The sequence below is a fragment of the Parambassis ranga genome, chromosome 13, assembly GCF_900634625.1.
Source record: "Parambassis ranga chromosome 13, fParRan2.1, whole genome shotgun sequence".
Lineage (NCBI taxonomy): Eukaryota > Metazoa > Chordata > Actinopteri > Ambassidae > Parambassis > Parambassis ranga.
In genome coordinates, this window is record NC_041033.1 from 1,487,919 (window position 1) to 1,503,368 (window position 15,450).

Genomic DNA, 15,450 nt, shown 5'->3' on the forward strand with positions numbered 1-15,450 from the left:
TGTGCCCACAGACTGGCTGTACCATGAAAAAAAAAGGTCCTCTTCACTTTAAAACATTTTTACAAATACATGCACATGCAGTATTTATTACAGTTGATACAAAATGTAATAAACTAGATATACAGAGTAATTCTTCAGTATAAATAATATAAATATTTCTCCTTTGTATAAATAGCTCCATTTCATTACTGTTGGTCTGAGATGCGGAGTTTGGTATGAACACAACTTGGGGCACTGAATCCTCACACCTGCTGAACATGGCAGGCAGCTGCTTCACACACGAGGAATAAAAAGGTGTAAAGAGGAGGTGTATCGGAGCTTTGGGATTGCTTCAGAAAAAGTGCAGCAGGGTAATTCTCTGTAGTGGGTACCACCCAGAGAAAACAGCAGGCACTCTGGAAAACGTTGTACACTTTGAGTTGGTCACGTCCTCACTTCTGTAGGCTGAACTGGTCGATGAATTCGTTCTGCTCGGACTCTACTTTGGACAGAGCTTCATACTCAATACGATATCTAAACAAGGATAAGTGAGAGGAGAACAGCTGTAACCAAAGTAAAGGAAGTCACCAGATAGAGCCATGACACAATTTCAACCCACATGCACCTGGCACCAATGTCACCTTCACAGTGTTGGTGTCGCAGACTGTGTAGCTGCCAATAACTTAGTAGAAAATGTTGTTCAGATTTTCAGACATCTGAGTAGACATTAGTTTATTGTTTACAAACATTTCACTGTGCATTGTACTATGTACAACTGTGTATGTGACAAATAATTGATTTGATTCGCCTCACAGCAAGAAGCCCATGTGTGGGTAATTAGTATTCCACACCACAGGGGGGGGCAGTGTTTTATTGAGCCTGACTGAGCCCATACTAATCCAGACCTAGATTCTATACTTTTTCATACTTTAATTTTGTTGCCACACAGACTCTGGTTGCTTTGTGATTAAACACCATGACCTATGTGGCAAAAACCAGCAGTGCTGCACTGGTGGGTTTTGGAGTGCACTCACACACACTGTTTACCTTTCGAGTTGCATCTTCTTCTCCGCTATAAGAGCCTGAAGCTGCTGCTGCTGGGCCTCTCTTTGTTTTTCCACCAACTTCAATAGATTTCTGGCTCCAATTGCCTAAGTGGGAGTGACACAAGACGATTAAGGTGACTCTACATCCTTTTGCAATAGCCTTTGAAAAAAAACTTTCAGAATCAACTGACCTTCATCTTTTCGGTCTCTGCTTCTTTTGCCAATTCATCCACCAACTCAATTAGGCCGCCCACCACCTTCTGAAACTGGCCAATCTCTGCAGAGAATATCACATATTAGTACATCAGCTTGCAAATTGAGAAGCAGCAGGCACAGCTTGATAATATACTGTGTGCTTACTGTCCACAAATTCTTTACACTCCTCCTTGAGCTCTGAGGTCTTCTGGCTGACATCAGGTTCCAGGACCCGCAGCTTGTTGAGCTCATCAAAATAAAAGCCTGCCTCCGCTAACGGATCTTTAGCCATGGCCACAGGGCCTATGGTAAGGGGGACATAAAGAGAGAAACTTAGCACAATCAATGTAACTTTGATTAGGTTATCCAGTGAGAAGCATTTTTTAGATAAACAGGAAGATATGTCAGAACCAACAGGTTTTACAGCCTGATAACATATCCAGCTGCTTGCAGAAGGATCCCTGTATGACTGATAAAGAAGGAATCTGTTCTGCTGACTGCATGTTTATACCTCCAGCTATTGGTGGTAGAACATGGCCTGCTTGCTGACGTTAAGATATTGTTCTATGATCTCCGGTGACAGGCCATATGGCACGGTCTGCCACAAGCTTACAACTTTATTCTGCACTGCTGAATAGCTGCAAACATAACTGTTGCTTTAGCGTCATGATTATTCAAGTGTACATTAATCGCCAGATTACATTTTAACAAGACCTAATGTCTGAACTTTATTCAATTCATACGAGTGTTACGGTTAGGTTAAAAAAACAAAAGTGTCAACAGTATTCAGAAACCAACGTGCACAATACCCTAGGAGTGTGTCTTTCCGACAGATATTCCTATCATTGACCAAACTTATTAGTGTTATTGTTAGCTAACTTGCTAAAATATAAGCTACTTGAATTAACTTAGCTAGTTAGCTACATTTCGCTAGCCTGTTCACAAAAGCTAACAGGACAAAACACTGGCCCCGTTTAGATAATGTCGGTATAATGCAGCTCTATTAACCCGTTTCTATCATTTCAAGGGACATGAAATAGTATATATTACCTGTTTGAACCGCTATCTGTATAAAACCAGGTCGATGTCTGTGTTGTTTGACTATGTGGCAGAGTGAGCCAGCAGCCGGAGCTCCTCCTCCTCCTCCCGCTGCCAGGGAAACCAAACGCGGCTGCTGTGTGTCTGTGTGTGTGTGTGTGTGTTTGGTTTCACATAATACAGGTGGCTCTATTAAACAATTATAATGCTACTTGATCGTTGCAATTACCCAGAACAAATGCTAGTATGTATTAACGTGTGATGAAGCCACTGAAAAGTTTGCTCTTTCCATGTAATGTGAAGGTCTATATCTATGCGATGCCCCTTTCTACCTGTAGAGGGCAGTGTCACCCCTCGCTGTTTACCCATCACCCAAAACCCGAAGAAGAAGGGGAAGGGCTGAACTGAACTAAAACTTTTCATCAGTTTTTTCACGACTCGTGATTTCTACCTTGGTATTTGCAGCAATCTTAATTGTTTGTGAGGAATATCTGACAACACATAAAGGCAGCAGAGTGAGGTCGGTAAGTTAACGTATGTAAAAGTGGTAGTTTGATGTTATTCACCGCTTTATGAAGTTAAGAGCGACAACGTTACCCACTGTTGACAAATCGGGCAAATTGAGACTTGTTTAGTAAGACATTTACATATGGCGGACTGTTGTGAAATTATGGTGAATGTCAGTTTAAGTTTAACTAGTTGGTAAGGTGTTCAGTATAAAACGTACATTTCAATACATGTTAAACTTCTAGGAGTTTCTCTGAACTCGTATTGAAATCCTATTCCGCATTAGCTAACGTTAGCAAAGCAGTTTACGAAGGACGTAGCGGTGACAAAAATAGACACAAAGCAAATAAAGCAGTAGTGCGGAGTTATAAAGTATTCATTTTAACAAGACGAACTTATTAGTTAAACTGTGTTAAAAGTAAACATTTTAAAGAGAGTTCTGGCATTCATGCAGTGGTCCCCTCAGCCCTCAGGTAGAGTTAGCGCTAGTTGTCCATTAGCCACAAGTAGTTTACTTGTCACGACTGTCTGCCATTATAGATTTTGTTTTAATTTGTCCTCTCTGTCTTAGTCTTAGTTTTTCAGCCATATTCCAATTTATGGGAAGGGGACTTGGGGAACAGATAACATTAGGGTAGGTGGTTTCTGCTTTGTATTTTGAGCCTGCTGTACCAGTTCCAGCCAGCTCCATGTAGAATTTGTCCATTCATTTAAAGACTTCCTGTATTTTCAGGAATGATCTGGATCATTGAGGGGTTGTGGCGGCCTCATCAGTAGCTGTCACCACGGCGGGGGATCTCCGGACCTCCATCTGCAGGGTGGTCATCTACCTTCGGAGGGACATGTCAGGGGACGGCTGCCTCCCCCAACATCACAGCCAGTCAGACACCTCAGCCCTTCCTCTGGCTTGTCCCAAGACCAAAACCTGCAGTTATCGAGGAGCAGTGGGCCTGGGCAACAAGTATATCCGGCTTAATGTTGGTGGGACTCTGTTTTACACCACGCTGCAAGTGCTGACCAGGCAAAACTCCATGCTGAAAGCCATGTTCAGTGGAAAAAGGGAGGTGTTCACAGATAAAGAAGGTGTGCATCTCTGAACAACAGGCAGATCTGTAAAAATCAGACCTCATGCTCCTTTAACAGTCACTGTGCTGTTGCTTATGTGCAGGTTGGATCCTCATCGACCGCAGTGGGAAACACTTTGGCAGCATCTTGTGCTACCTGCGTGACGGCACAGTCATCCTACCTAAAGGCCGTCAGGCTGTGCAGGAGCTGCTGGCTGAAGCAAAGTATTACCTCATCCAGGGCCTTGTGGATCTTTGTCAAAACACCCTGCTGGTCAGTGACATCATTTTAGTTTAGTAGAAATAAAACAAAGCAAGTAGCGTTGAGCAGTTTTAATAGCATATAAAGTAATGGCACAGGAGGGCTAGCCTTCTGAACATAGTTCCATAGTTTCAGCCACAATTCAAAGGTTAAAATAGTTGAGTTTTTGGTGGTAAATTGTTTGTAGTCAATGACATCAGCATCCTGGTGAAGCTATTCTATACCTTAACTGCAGACACAAGCTGTTCCTCGTTGTGAGATCTCTGCAGAAATCTTTTTTCCACTCTGTTACATGCACAGACTGTTCCTGCATCTCTTTGAGCCCCTTGTTCTTACTGCCTCTCCTCCTAGATATCTTCTTTCATTAAAATATCTCTCTATGTTAGTTAAAAGTCAGCTGATGCCAGCACTTCCTTATTGGTTGTTAACATGTGCGTCACAGCTTTTTAGTAAAAAGAAACCACGGTGCTTGTTCAGTTAGGAGTGTGTGTGCAGTGCTGTCTCTCTCCCTTAACATGTTTAGGAATGATTTAAAAACCTAAGGATCAAAGATACATTGCTGAAGTCAGATGTCTTGACAGGGCAATAAAGAGCAGCCCCTGTGCGTCATACCTGTGGTCACTTCCATCAAAGAAGAGGAGAGGCTCATCCAGTCCTCTACCAAGGTACAGGCACGAACATAACATCTGTCACAGCATGTCATAGCTGTAAAATCAAGTAAATAAATGTCATAATAGAATTGTTTGGAAAATTAACATGATGTAATGCAGTGGACAAAATACATTATTTTCCCTCTGTTAGCCTGTAGTGAAGCTGGTGTACAACAGAAGCAACAACAAATACTCTTACACCAGGTAGGATTTGTTTCCCGTTAACCCAAAGTACTAGAGTACCCCAAGCTGCTGATAGAAGTATTGATGACTTGCTTTATCTTGACAGTAACTCTGACGACAACCTGTTGAAGAACATCGAGCTGTTTGACAGACTCTCCCTCAGCTTCAACGGCCGAGTGCTCTTCATCAAAGACGTGATTGGTGACGAGATCTGCTGCTGGTCTTTTTATGGTCAGGGTCGCAAGCTGGCCGAGGTGTGCTGCACCTCCATCGTCTACGCAACAGAGAAGAAGCAGACCAAGGTGAGCATGAGTGAAGTCACAAATGCAATATCAGGGAGTTCCTGATAAGGAGAAGAGGAGAAAGGAGAACGATTTTGATTATAGACTCGCGGGGTAATAAAATCAGCGTAGAAGCAGAGTAATGCTAGATGCTACATTGGCTCTTCAGCCGATCTGAAGCTGGATCCATACTCCGCGAGACAAAGACATTTTTCCCCCGTGCAGACGTTACGCCCACAAAATGACGTCATTTTTTGTCTCTGACCGCCCGCTGTTCCGCACTCCTGTGCACAGGGTCCGGGCCGAACTTTGTCTTTCAAGGCTGTGCGGCAACCATGCTGTGATTGGTCGGAATTTATTGTGGGCGTGATGAAAGTGGAGAAGCGCAAGAGCCTCTCCAGGTATATAGGTAGGTGTATAAACAGCACTGATTCAACAGATACCGGTTTTGCATGATGAGCAATAAAAGAAAGAAAGAAAGGCAAGTCAGGGTGATTTGTCACCAATAACTCCAGACAGCCATTCACACATACCAGATGGTGACTGTTATTACCATTCTATATACTCCTACATACCCGGGCATAATAGGCTCGTTAACAATGTCTGTATATCTTTGCTATTGTTACTTTTAATGTCGCATCTTCACAGCTCATCACCGGACAGTTTGAAGTATCGCAGGCACATTGGAACACAGTAGATGTGCAAATGTGGTCATAAAGGCACAAACACTGAATCTTTGCTATTGTTACTTTTAATGTCGCATTTTCACAGCTCATCGCCGGACATCTCACGCTGTTGCAGGCACCCTCTCTGTATAATGCCCTCTTGCCATGGCACACGTCCTTGTGGTGTGTTAAAAAACTCAGTAAAGTCTTTCCTTATAGTTTAGTGGGCGGGCCGTACGAGGAGTTCTGCACACACGCGTCTCGCGGAGTATGGTACCTCAGTGCGGAAAAGACCTTTTTTTTGTATCTCTTACCACCCGTGGAGCGCGTTCTCCGCTCTTTGTCTCGCGGAGTATGGAAAAGCCTTTAAACGTGGTACATACTGGTATAACAGACATAAGGATGCTGTCCACTGGTTCGCATACTTCAGTAGATTCCTCTGCAATACATGACATTTTGGTAACCCTCACGTTCTGTTGATGAGAAAATAATTGTACAAATTGCTTTCTTAAATGTTTTTGTGCCTGCTTGAAAAAACAAATCACATTTGTTGTGGCTCAGGTTGAGTTTCCCGAAGCTCGCATCTACGAGGAGACTCTGAACACCTTGCTCTACGAGACAATGCCGCTCCCCGACCACTCACTGCTGGAAGCCACGCGTCGGTGTTACAACAACTGCGGCTTTCAAAGTGAGGAAGAGGAGGGGCCTGTTGGACCTGAGCTGCGTGAACGTGTCCGCCGTATCCACGTCAAGAGGTACAGCACATATGATGACCGGCCGCTGGGACACTGAGACTGAATCCGCTGGACAGACTTTTTTTTTGGATAATGAACAGTCGGCTGTGAAATCTTATAAAACCTTCCTCTATCTACCACAAACAGGTCTGATGTGGCCTAAATGTAATTACATGTGATCTTTCACTCTTGATAAGTGTCTGCTCTGTCCATCATAATTTATCGTTATTATCAGAATATACAGAGCGACTACTTCAACTATCTACAGTACTGTAGCTTCTTATTAAATGTACGGTAGATCCATAGTGGAGGAAAAACAGCACTAATATCCACTATTACATAGAAGAGATATTGTTACAATCATAGCACTTAAATCAGCAGGAGAGCATGTGTCATGAGGTATTTCTCATAAACCAATCTACAACTTGTCATTTGCCAAAGACAAACCAGTTTCAAATTTACCAAAAACTAATGTGCCTCTAATCTGTTTTAATGCAGTTACACTATAATGCCTTTTCCTAACTGTGAAGATAAAAACTCTCATTCACTTGTCTTTGTCTATGTTATGTTTTGAGGGGAGTCAGTCCTGGGGATTTGTGGTACTTACTGATAGTTTGGACAAGGGGTTATATTTTAGGTTTTTAGGTTTATACAAGTTAGAATTATTTTATTTGAGGATAGCCCCTTAAGATGTAGCATCTTGTTCTCAACAAATAGTTTCGGCTTAAATAATATAACAGGTTGACACTTAAACACAACCATTGTTAATGGAAGCATGAGATTATTTGCAGTCTGCAACCTTGCTGCTAGATGCTGCCAGATCCTTTAAGAATATATGAACCCACTATCTTCCTTAAAATCATATAGGAAAAACAAGTGAAGGTGGCACAAAGGGCCATTTTTACCTACCTTCAATGCCTGTCCATAAAGTTTATAAATGGAAAACTTGACTGAACGGAGGAGGTTCACAGACATCCAGAAACTCAGCAGCAGATTGGACCATATGAGTAAAGTCAAGAAAAATGGAGACAGCAAAGTGATGAAGACCTACTGCAGCACCCTGTGAGTTTCCATTGTAATGGGGTAAAATGGTGGTTTCTTAAAAAATATATAGTGTTATTAAGGACACCTTAAATCTACCCTACAGAAATAGTGACCCCCCCCCCCTTCAGCATAAGACAACATGAGTGTCCTTTTAGCAAATACAAGAACATGGTGAAGGGCTTTTTTAGTCATACACACTACTTGTAAAGCAGTGATCAGAAATGCAATAAAGAACATTTTAGCAGCAGCAGCTGAGGCAGAAGTACCTTAAAATAGCATCTGGAAGTTTTGAGTAGTCAACTACTTATAGCAGGCCACTGAATACTTTCCTCAAATCTCTCAAATCAATCAGAAGCCTCCAAACCCTCCACTGGAAGTACAAGAAAAGGATGACGCCATCAGACAAACTGAGGAGAAAGAAAACTTAAGTTCCATCAAAGATCGAAGTTGTAAGAACATACATCACAAACATTCATGACTTGTTTTTAGTTTCTTTGCCCAAACTGGTGCACCTGACAGTAGACGTCCTCCGACCCCAAAGCACTCACCTGTTAAGAAGAAGAAGGTGGCTCCAGCCAAGGTGACGAGTGGCCCTCCAGAGAGAGCCATCACTGCAAGCTTCACTGGCTGCAGGTTTGTGCAACTCTTCACACACACACACACAGAAGAAGAAGAAGAAGCTTGTGGGATCGTTCACCATTGTATGGAGAAATCAAAGAGAACACTGAGGCTGAGCATTGTGTTAAAATGTTTACATGTTGAGAATTAGGAATTAGCCCACTGACGGTTTTAGATCAGGAATCTCAAGTATGAAGATTAGTTGCCTTTAAGATAAACCTTTTTTTTATAATTGGAATGAATCATAAGTATCCAAGTATATTTGTATGGGAGAGACATGAAGGAAAGTGCCATCACATGACCTGCCGCCGCTCTCACATGACAGAGAAAAGGTGAGATTGTGACTTGACAGAAACTTACCTATGATAATATTTATAGAGACACAGACAGTAACACAGGCCAGCATGTTGTGGCTGCAAGACTCTGTAAAGTACACGTTCCCATGGTGACAGCCATGGATGAAGACATGGGGCTTAAGTGATGCAAAGCCATGCTAGTTCACAGGTGACATTACACACTGCCATGATGCTATAGCTGATTATATGCCGTGGCTGAAAACAGTGCCCACGTGGAGGCACAAGCAGAAGGTTTAATGATGGGGGTCTGTGTGTCACGCTGCTGTGACGTCATGTATTTTACAGCAGGCCAGCCTGGCATGAGCAGAGACAATGGTCAACACGCACTATTTTCAGAGTCCGTCCTGATCAGCTGCTGCTGCCTCTTGTTATGCGCACGGTGTATGATCAATGCTTGTGAATGGAGTCATTAAAAAATCAGAAGAGCTGTCTGCTTAGAAGACGTGTGAATTATTATAGACAAGCATCGGTTTGGCACCTCTCACAGTAGATGAGACACCTCTCCCTCCCTCCTCACAAGAAGATGCTAAAAATAAGTTGGGGGATCTACAGGTCGGTGTGGTGGATGCTGAGCGGCTGCAGGCTGGAGGCTCTTTGTGAACGCCACTGATTTATTTTTTCTGGTCCTCCTCCATTGATCAGTGGAGTGGGGAAGGCGGATCCTGTGACGTCGCCGTCAGGCTGCTCGGCTGCGTCAGAGTCCAGCTGAGCGAAGGAAGAAGGAAACGAGCAATAAAAAGGAAAGAGGGTCTGAAAGGCCGGCAGAGCAGACGGAGAGGGTCGGGGGAGGCAGACCTGTTGTCGAGCACAGCACGGACGGACGGACGGACGGACATGGAGGGCTGCACGGAGGAAGAATACAAAGAGAAATTGTTATGGAACGTCAAACGGGAGGTAGGCTGTGCTGTTTGACGGCTTCACCTTTACATGTTTACTGGGTCATTTTATGATGATATGCGCTTCAGAAATCTCCACAGAATAACTGCTGTTATCGCATTCATAATTAGCTTGTATTGGGGTAGTCATATAACACTGTTTATTTGTAACAGTGGACATAATTAGCAATTTCATAATGTAAGTTTAACTTACTAAACATGCTAAATGAAAGGACCTAGCCAAACTGCACCTTTTAGTTTGTGCGCCGTTAGCATGCAGTTTCTTTATTATTCAGCCCTTTTAAAAAAAAAAATCTATTTATGTTCTTTATTTTGGTTACAAACACAACACAAAGGCATAATCCGTTGAAGTGACATTTTTATAAATATTATTTTTTGGCTACCATATTTTATAATTAGTTAACGTTAGCCTGTTCACTGCGTTAATATTCATATTACATTTTTTTCTTAATATTCAAAAATAACAGAGCACCAATACACATTATTATGTGCACTGTTTAATAGGAGTGAATTAATTAGCTTTCTTATTATTACTGTAAAACAATACTAAAGTTTAAATTGAGAATATCTGACGTGTCACATGTTTAGCATGCATAACTTCCCTTTTCAATGATGAAACCACAATTCAAGCCTTTATCAATGAGCTCAGCCTGCAGGCGGACACACTCAGACCCTCTGTCTAAAGTATTGAAGCATTTTTCCAGCACAGGCTGTGTTGCTGTCTCTCTCTACACCAGCTCACACTGTGCCACAGGCTTTTTGTTCCTGGTGATGAATATCTTACATCTCTCCAGTGACAAATAAATCATTACTCCTTTAACCTCTCTACCCACTCTGTTTGCTGTTATCCTCAGACTTCTTTCGCCCCCAACGCTACAGCTGGAAGGATTATCTTACAGCTGATTGTGAGGCTGACGCTAGTAAAGGTGTGGCTCTCTGCCTGTACCTAAGGCTGAGTGAGGATAGATGTGAGCATGTAATTCCCACCATTATAATGGAGAGGAAAGGTCAGGCTAAAAATATCAAGACAAAAATCTATCTGACAGTCAAACAGGGCGAGGTTGAGACATTTAATAATCACTGTCCCTGAGCTTTGTGGGGTCGAATTCATCACATTTACTCAATAATTAGTATTTTATCGCTCCACTTGACTTGACATATGTCTGTGAAGACTCATCCATTCATGATATATGGAAGAGTTCATCAAGGCAATTGGATTTATAGCATAGTTTTCTGAACGTGTTTATGCACTTACACATTAGTGTGACGATGTCGTCTATAGCTGACACCTATTGACCCAGTGATTCAACTTCTATTGTCCCACAGGAATAAGAGAACCCAGCCGAGGCAAAGACCAAATGTAGTTCTGTGTTTATTGCTTGCTTGGTTTTACTGTTGTGTGTAGTGAGAAGTAGTAATTGTGATATAACGAAAAAATGCCCAGCAGGCGTTGTTTGCAATTTAGAAGTTAAGAAGTGAAAGCACATCAAATAGAAGACAAATGTGTCCCTTCCGCTGCTTGCAGTTTGTTGCTTGTTGCAAATCAGGTGATTTACTTCGGCGTTGTTCTTCATCAACATCTCCCATGATGCTCTATTTGACTGTCAAGCAGCCAAGAGGGTCTAATTCATTCTATAGTTGTTTGCTGTTTTCCTGCAGTTATGTTGTGTGGAGGTTGTATGTACTGTTTTTTGTATGTCAGCTAGCTGGTTGCTAAGAGCAAGCCGTAACCAATCAATACTTTTCCACAGAAGGTAGCAAGCATTCGCCTACGCTAGCAGCCAAGCTAGCATCGCTGAGTAGATACTCGATTGAGTGGAAAAAACCGGCTCCAGTCCTTTCAGAAAGCTGCCTACAGTAACACAAAATCTACGTTCAAAGATTTATTTGAAGAACATATTTACCAAAGTAGATTTTGTGTTTTTCTAAATGAATCAGTCTTGCCTGTTTTAATGCATAAAAGCTGCCAATATCACTGCAAGATGTGAGTAAATAGGCCAAAGAATTCTCTGTCCTCCTCCAGCTATTCCACAGTCACCCACAGGTTTGACTCTTAAATAATTGAATCATTGCGACGTCTGTTCGGCCGAAAATAGCCTCGGTTTGCGTGGATGTCTGCAGGCGGCGGGGATCTGTGTCTCCTAAACACAGACCATAAGGGAAATAAGGAGGAACATTGCCTTCTTAGGTCAGTAGGCCATTTGAAGCTGGGTTGTTCATGCTCCAGGCAACGTCTTAAAACACATCTCTGGTCAGTTTGATTGTGCTGCGGTAGCATGAATTATTAATGCTTCCTGCCTGTTAACATTTGACGAAAACTACATGTATGTGTCAGTGAATTGATCTGTGCAGGAGCTTTGCAACTGAAAAATGGTTGATTGTCACTGCTATCAGTGAATCAGATAAGCAAGCACAGGTAGCTCAACCAACGTGAAGGAACTCCTGTTGCAAGACCAATATTGATCAGTCCTTTGCGATTGTGGTGTGTTGTCCAAAGAATGCTTGATACACTGTGTTTACACAGTGTATCCAGTATGCTGTATACATTGTATAGCATAATAAACTGTACTGGGCATGAGAGCTTTGAACAGAATGTCTCCTGGTTTAAAGCCTCCTGTCTCTTTAAGCGGCACTTGGGAGTCTCAAGCTGGATCCATACTCCGCGAGACAAAGAGCGGAGAACGCGCTCCACGGGTGGTAAGAGATACAAAAAAAAGGTCTTTTCCGCACTGAGGTACCATACTCCGCGAGACGCGTGTGTGCAGAACTCCTCATACGGCCCGCCCACTAAACTATAAGGAAAGACTTTACTGAGTTTTTTTACACACCACAAGGACGTGTGCCATGGCAAGAGGGCATTATACAGAGAGGGTGCCTGCAACAGCGTGAGATGTCCGGCGATGAGTTGTGAAAATGCGACATTAAAAGTAACAATAGCAAAGATTCAGTGTTTGTGCCTTTATGACCACATTTGCACATCTACTGTGTTCCAATGTGTCTGCGATACTTCAAACTGTCCGGTGATGAGCTGTGAAGATGCGACATTAAAAGTAACAATAGCAAAGATATACAGACATTGTTAACGAGCCTGTTATGCCCGGGTATGTAGGAGTATATAGAATGGTAATAACAGTCACCATCTGGTATGTGTGAATGGCTGTCTGGAGTTATTGGTGACAAATCACCCTGACTTGCCTTTCTTTCTTTCTTTTATTGCTCATCATGCAAAACCGGTATGGTCTTATCTAAATCTGTTGAATCGGTGCTGTTTATACACCTACCTATATACCTGGAGAGGCTCTTGCGCTTCTCCACTTTCATCACGCCCACAATAAATTCCGACCAATCACAGCATGGCTGCCGCACAGCCTTGAAAGACAAAGTTCGGCCCGGACCCTGTGCACAGGAGTGCGGATCAGCGGGCGGTCAGAGACAAAAAATGACGTCATTTTGTGGGCGTAACGTCTGCAGGGGGGGAAAATGTCTTTGTCTCGCGGAGTATGGATCCAGCTTCAGTATTGCTTGGCAACTGAAAGCTTTAGCAGCTCCCTAAGAAGTTAAATTGCATCAGTTGGCGATTAATATCAGAGCACCGAGGCAGCCCTGTCAGGTGGTCTCCTGTACTGAAACAAAAAGGGCCTCTCTATGTTCACCTAAATGTTGTTGCATCTACAGAGACGTTCTCTTCCCTGTGTCCCTGTCTCTCAATGGTGTGCGAGAACAATTCTGTGATTGGTCGGAATTTATTGTGGGCGTGATGAATGTGGAGAAGCGCAAGAGCTTCTTCAGGTGCAGAACACACAGACAGAACTAAGATCTATTGCCATGCTGTACGCCCTCTTCCCTGAGCATTATCAGCTCGTTAGGCCAGGTAACCATGACTGTGCTCACAATTGCATTGTCAACCTTTTGTTTTTTGACACACGTCTTGCGGAGTATGGTAGCTCTGTGCCGAAACAAACTTTTTTTTTACTCTTACCACTGTGGAGCGAGGAGCGAGTTCTCTGTTCTCGTGGAGTATGGAACAAGCTTAATGCACCACAATTAAGCTGTCAGTCCTACTCACGGCATAAAAGGGCCTTTTCTCACCGAGTACTGATTTTTGTGAGGTGTACACAATGTCATTTGCCCAAAGCTCTGTTGCAAATGTGATAATGACAGATGATTGAGAGAAAGCTTAGACCACTCTGATCCTGCTGTCAGAGAGAACTGACAGGCTAGAACTGAACCGACAGGATGCAGGGATAGGCTCATAGGATCTAAATATCTTTCTTTCAGTCGTTTTAAAAATGCGTGAAGATATTTTTACAGTATCATTTGTACTTGCTTTTGGTACATTTTGCTAGACCATTAAAAATAATCTAAACAGGATTTTTTTCTTTTAAAATATTCTTGTTATATAATAGTATACAACAATGACCTCTCCACAGCAACGGTTTTAATAACAAGGTAGACGTTTGAGCAAAAATACTCTTTTTGTTTTGGTCTGTTTTTATTGAATAAACAGAACATTTGAAGACCTCTGTTTAAAATAGTTTTTCTCTTACATGTAATAGACCTGACCCTTCATTTATTTTTGTCGACGATGATACTGTCAACTAGACAACCACAGTCACTGTAAAAAAACAAAAAACAAAAAAAAAACATAAAAACAAAAAGGTGGAATATAAATTAAACAAAGCTGCTTTTATACCTAACAAAAAGTACGGGTGATTTTGTTGTTCAGAAAACACACTAAACAACATGTCAACATTGCGTTGTGTTGTACATGTTGTAGCTCCCCAGGCATGGCACACAGAAACACAATATTCTGAAAAATGTTGCCATGTTTTACAATACTTACATCTAAAGTGTTAATGTTATAAATGATGAAACTACAGTCAAATGGTTTAGATTAAAAATAATCAACCAGTGTGTGATTTAAAAAGTGATTTAAAAATCTGTCATTTCTTCCTCTCACATGGTATGGTAGTTTTTAAATGACAAAAAAACAATATATTCTAAAGATTAGCAATAATGATGAATTGGTAAATTAAAACAATAAATCACTGATGTTGAAAGACACCAATAGCATCTATAATATTGTATAATTAATTGTCAATGTTGCTGAATGGGGATGAATTTTAAACTAGTACACACGCAGTACTTTTTGCAACATGATCAATTCACTTGTGACCAACAGTAACATGACCAAAAAAGATAAGAGATAACCATAAAAAACACATCACAAAGGGAGTTTTACTGATTTTTTTTTTCATATTGGTGCAGGACTTTATAATGCAGTGAACAACAACCCCCCCTGGAAAATGTCCATGCCCATTTAGAGTGTTGAATTATTAAAGTCAGTCTAGTTTTGGTGTAGTTCAGGCAGTGTCTGCTAATTAGGTTCCACACTGCAGTGTACATAGAGATAAACTAAAACAACTAACAGTTAAAAAATTGCACTGAAACATAATGTGAAGTTGAACACTCATCATTTGCTGCTGTAATATTCTGCTCAACAAAACTAGATCCATTAAGCCAGGTGTTCTCAATTAATGACTTGCAGGCTCATAGGAAACCCACGCAGGGGATTTCAATTATTTAGCCTGATTAAACTTTTTTTTTAGGATATGTGGTCTTGCATGGCATTTAAACCTGTTTAAACCTCTGCTGCGCCTGTTTTTAAGATATAACCGTTGCCACAGTTCTTTTGTTACAGAAGACACTATGACCTGTCACAGCAGGAAAAACAAGAACTGATTAGAAAAAAGTTGCCGTGACAGAATTCCTTGGTTTTTGAGATCCAGTAATGCAACTGTCCTTACAATGACAGACCAAAATGCCTCCTGTGAAAATGTAGTTAGTAGTAGTTGCTGTAGATATTTAGCATCTTTATTATTATTGTGTTAAAGGTTGTTGTTGCTGTGTCCTTGTCTCACCTTAGCAGAGG

General features: G+C 41.8%; 3 protein-coding genes across 8 annotated transcripts in view; 2 read left to right on the forward strand and 1 right to left on the reverse strand.

The window, feature by feature from the left end:
* Nucleotides 1–42: 42 nt before the first annotated feature.
* ift20 (intraflagellar transport 20 homolog (Chlamydomonas)) lies at nucleotides 43–2,362 on the reverse strand. Its single transcript, XM_028420068.1, has 5 exons — nucleotides 2,271–2,362; nucleotides 1,386–1,523; nucleotides 1,217–1,302; nucleotides 1,027–1,130; nucleotides 43–513 (listed from the first exon to the last, which is right to left on the reverse strand). The coding sequence occupies exons 2-5, from the start codon at nucleotides 1,510–1,512 to the stop codon at nucleotides 432–434; spliced, it is 399 nt and encodes a 132-aa protein (XP_028275869.1). The 5' UTR covers nucleotides 1,513–1,523; nucleotides 2,271–2,362; the 3' UTR covers nucleotides 43–431.
* tnfaip1 (tumor necrosis factor, alpha-induced protein 1 (endothelial)) lies at nucleotides 1,712–7,156 on the forward strand. Of its 4 annotated transcripts, none has more exons than XM_028420064.1 (8): nucleotides 1,712–2,782; nucleotides 3,337–3,399; nucleotides 3,499–3,848; nucleotides 3,934–4,103; nucleotides 4,673–4,756; nucleotides 4,893–4,945; nucleotides 5,031–5,226; nucleotides 6,432–7,156. In XM_028420064.1, exons 3-8 carry the CDS (start codon nucleotides 3,608–3,610, stop codon nucleotides 6,660–6,662), a joined length of 975 nt encoding a protein of 324 aa, XP_028275865.1. In that variant the 5' UTR covers nucleotides 1,712–2,782; nucleotides 3,337–3,399; nucleotides 3,499–3,607; the 3' UTR covers nucleotides 6,663–7,156. The 4 variants fall into 4 exon arrangements, with proteins under 4 accessions (XP_028275865.1, XP_028275867.1, XP_028275868.1 ...); XM_028420066.1 differs by having other exon boundaries at nucleotides 1,712–2,778; XM_028420067.1 differs by lacking the exon at nucleotides 3,337–3,399 and having other exon boundaries at nucleotides 1,713–2,778.
* Nucleotides 7,157–9,335: 2,179 nt separating this feature from the next.
* Nucleotides 9,336–15,450, forward strand: part of sgsm2 (small G protein signaling modulator 2) — a 54,942-nt gene continuing 48,827 nt past the window's right edge. For all 3 annotated transcript variants that reach the window (XM_028419757.1, XM_028419758.1, XM_028419759.1), the window contains exon 1: nucleotides 9,336–9,516. In XM_028419757.1, the coding sequence (XP_028275558.1) occupies nucleotides 9,457–9,516 (60 nt within the window). In that variant the 5' untranslated portion in view covers nucleotides 9,336–9,456. The remainder of the gene's footprint in view (nucleotides 9,517–15,450) is intronic.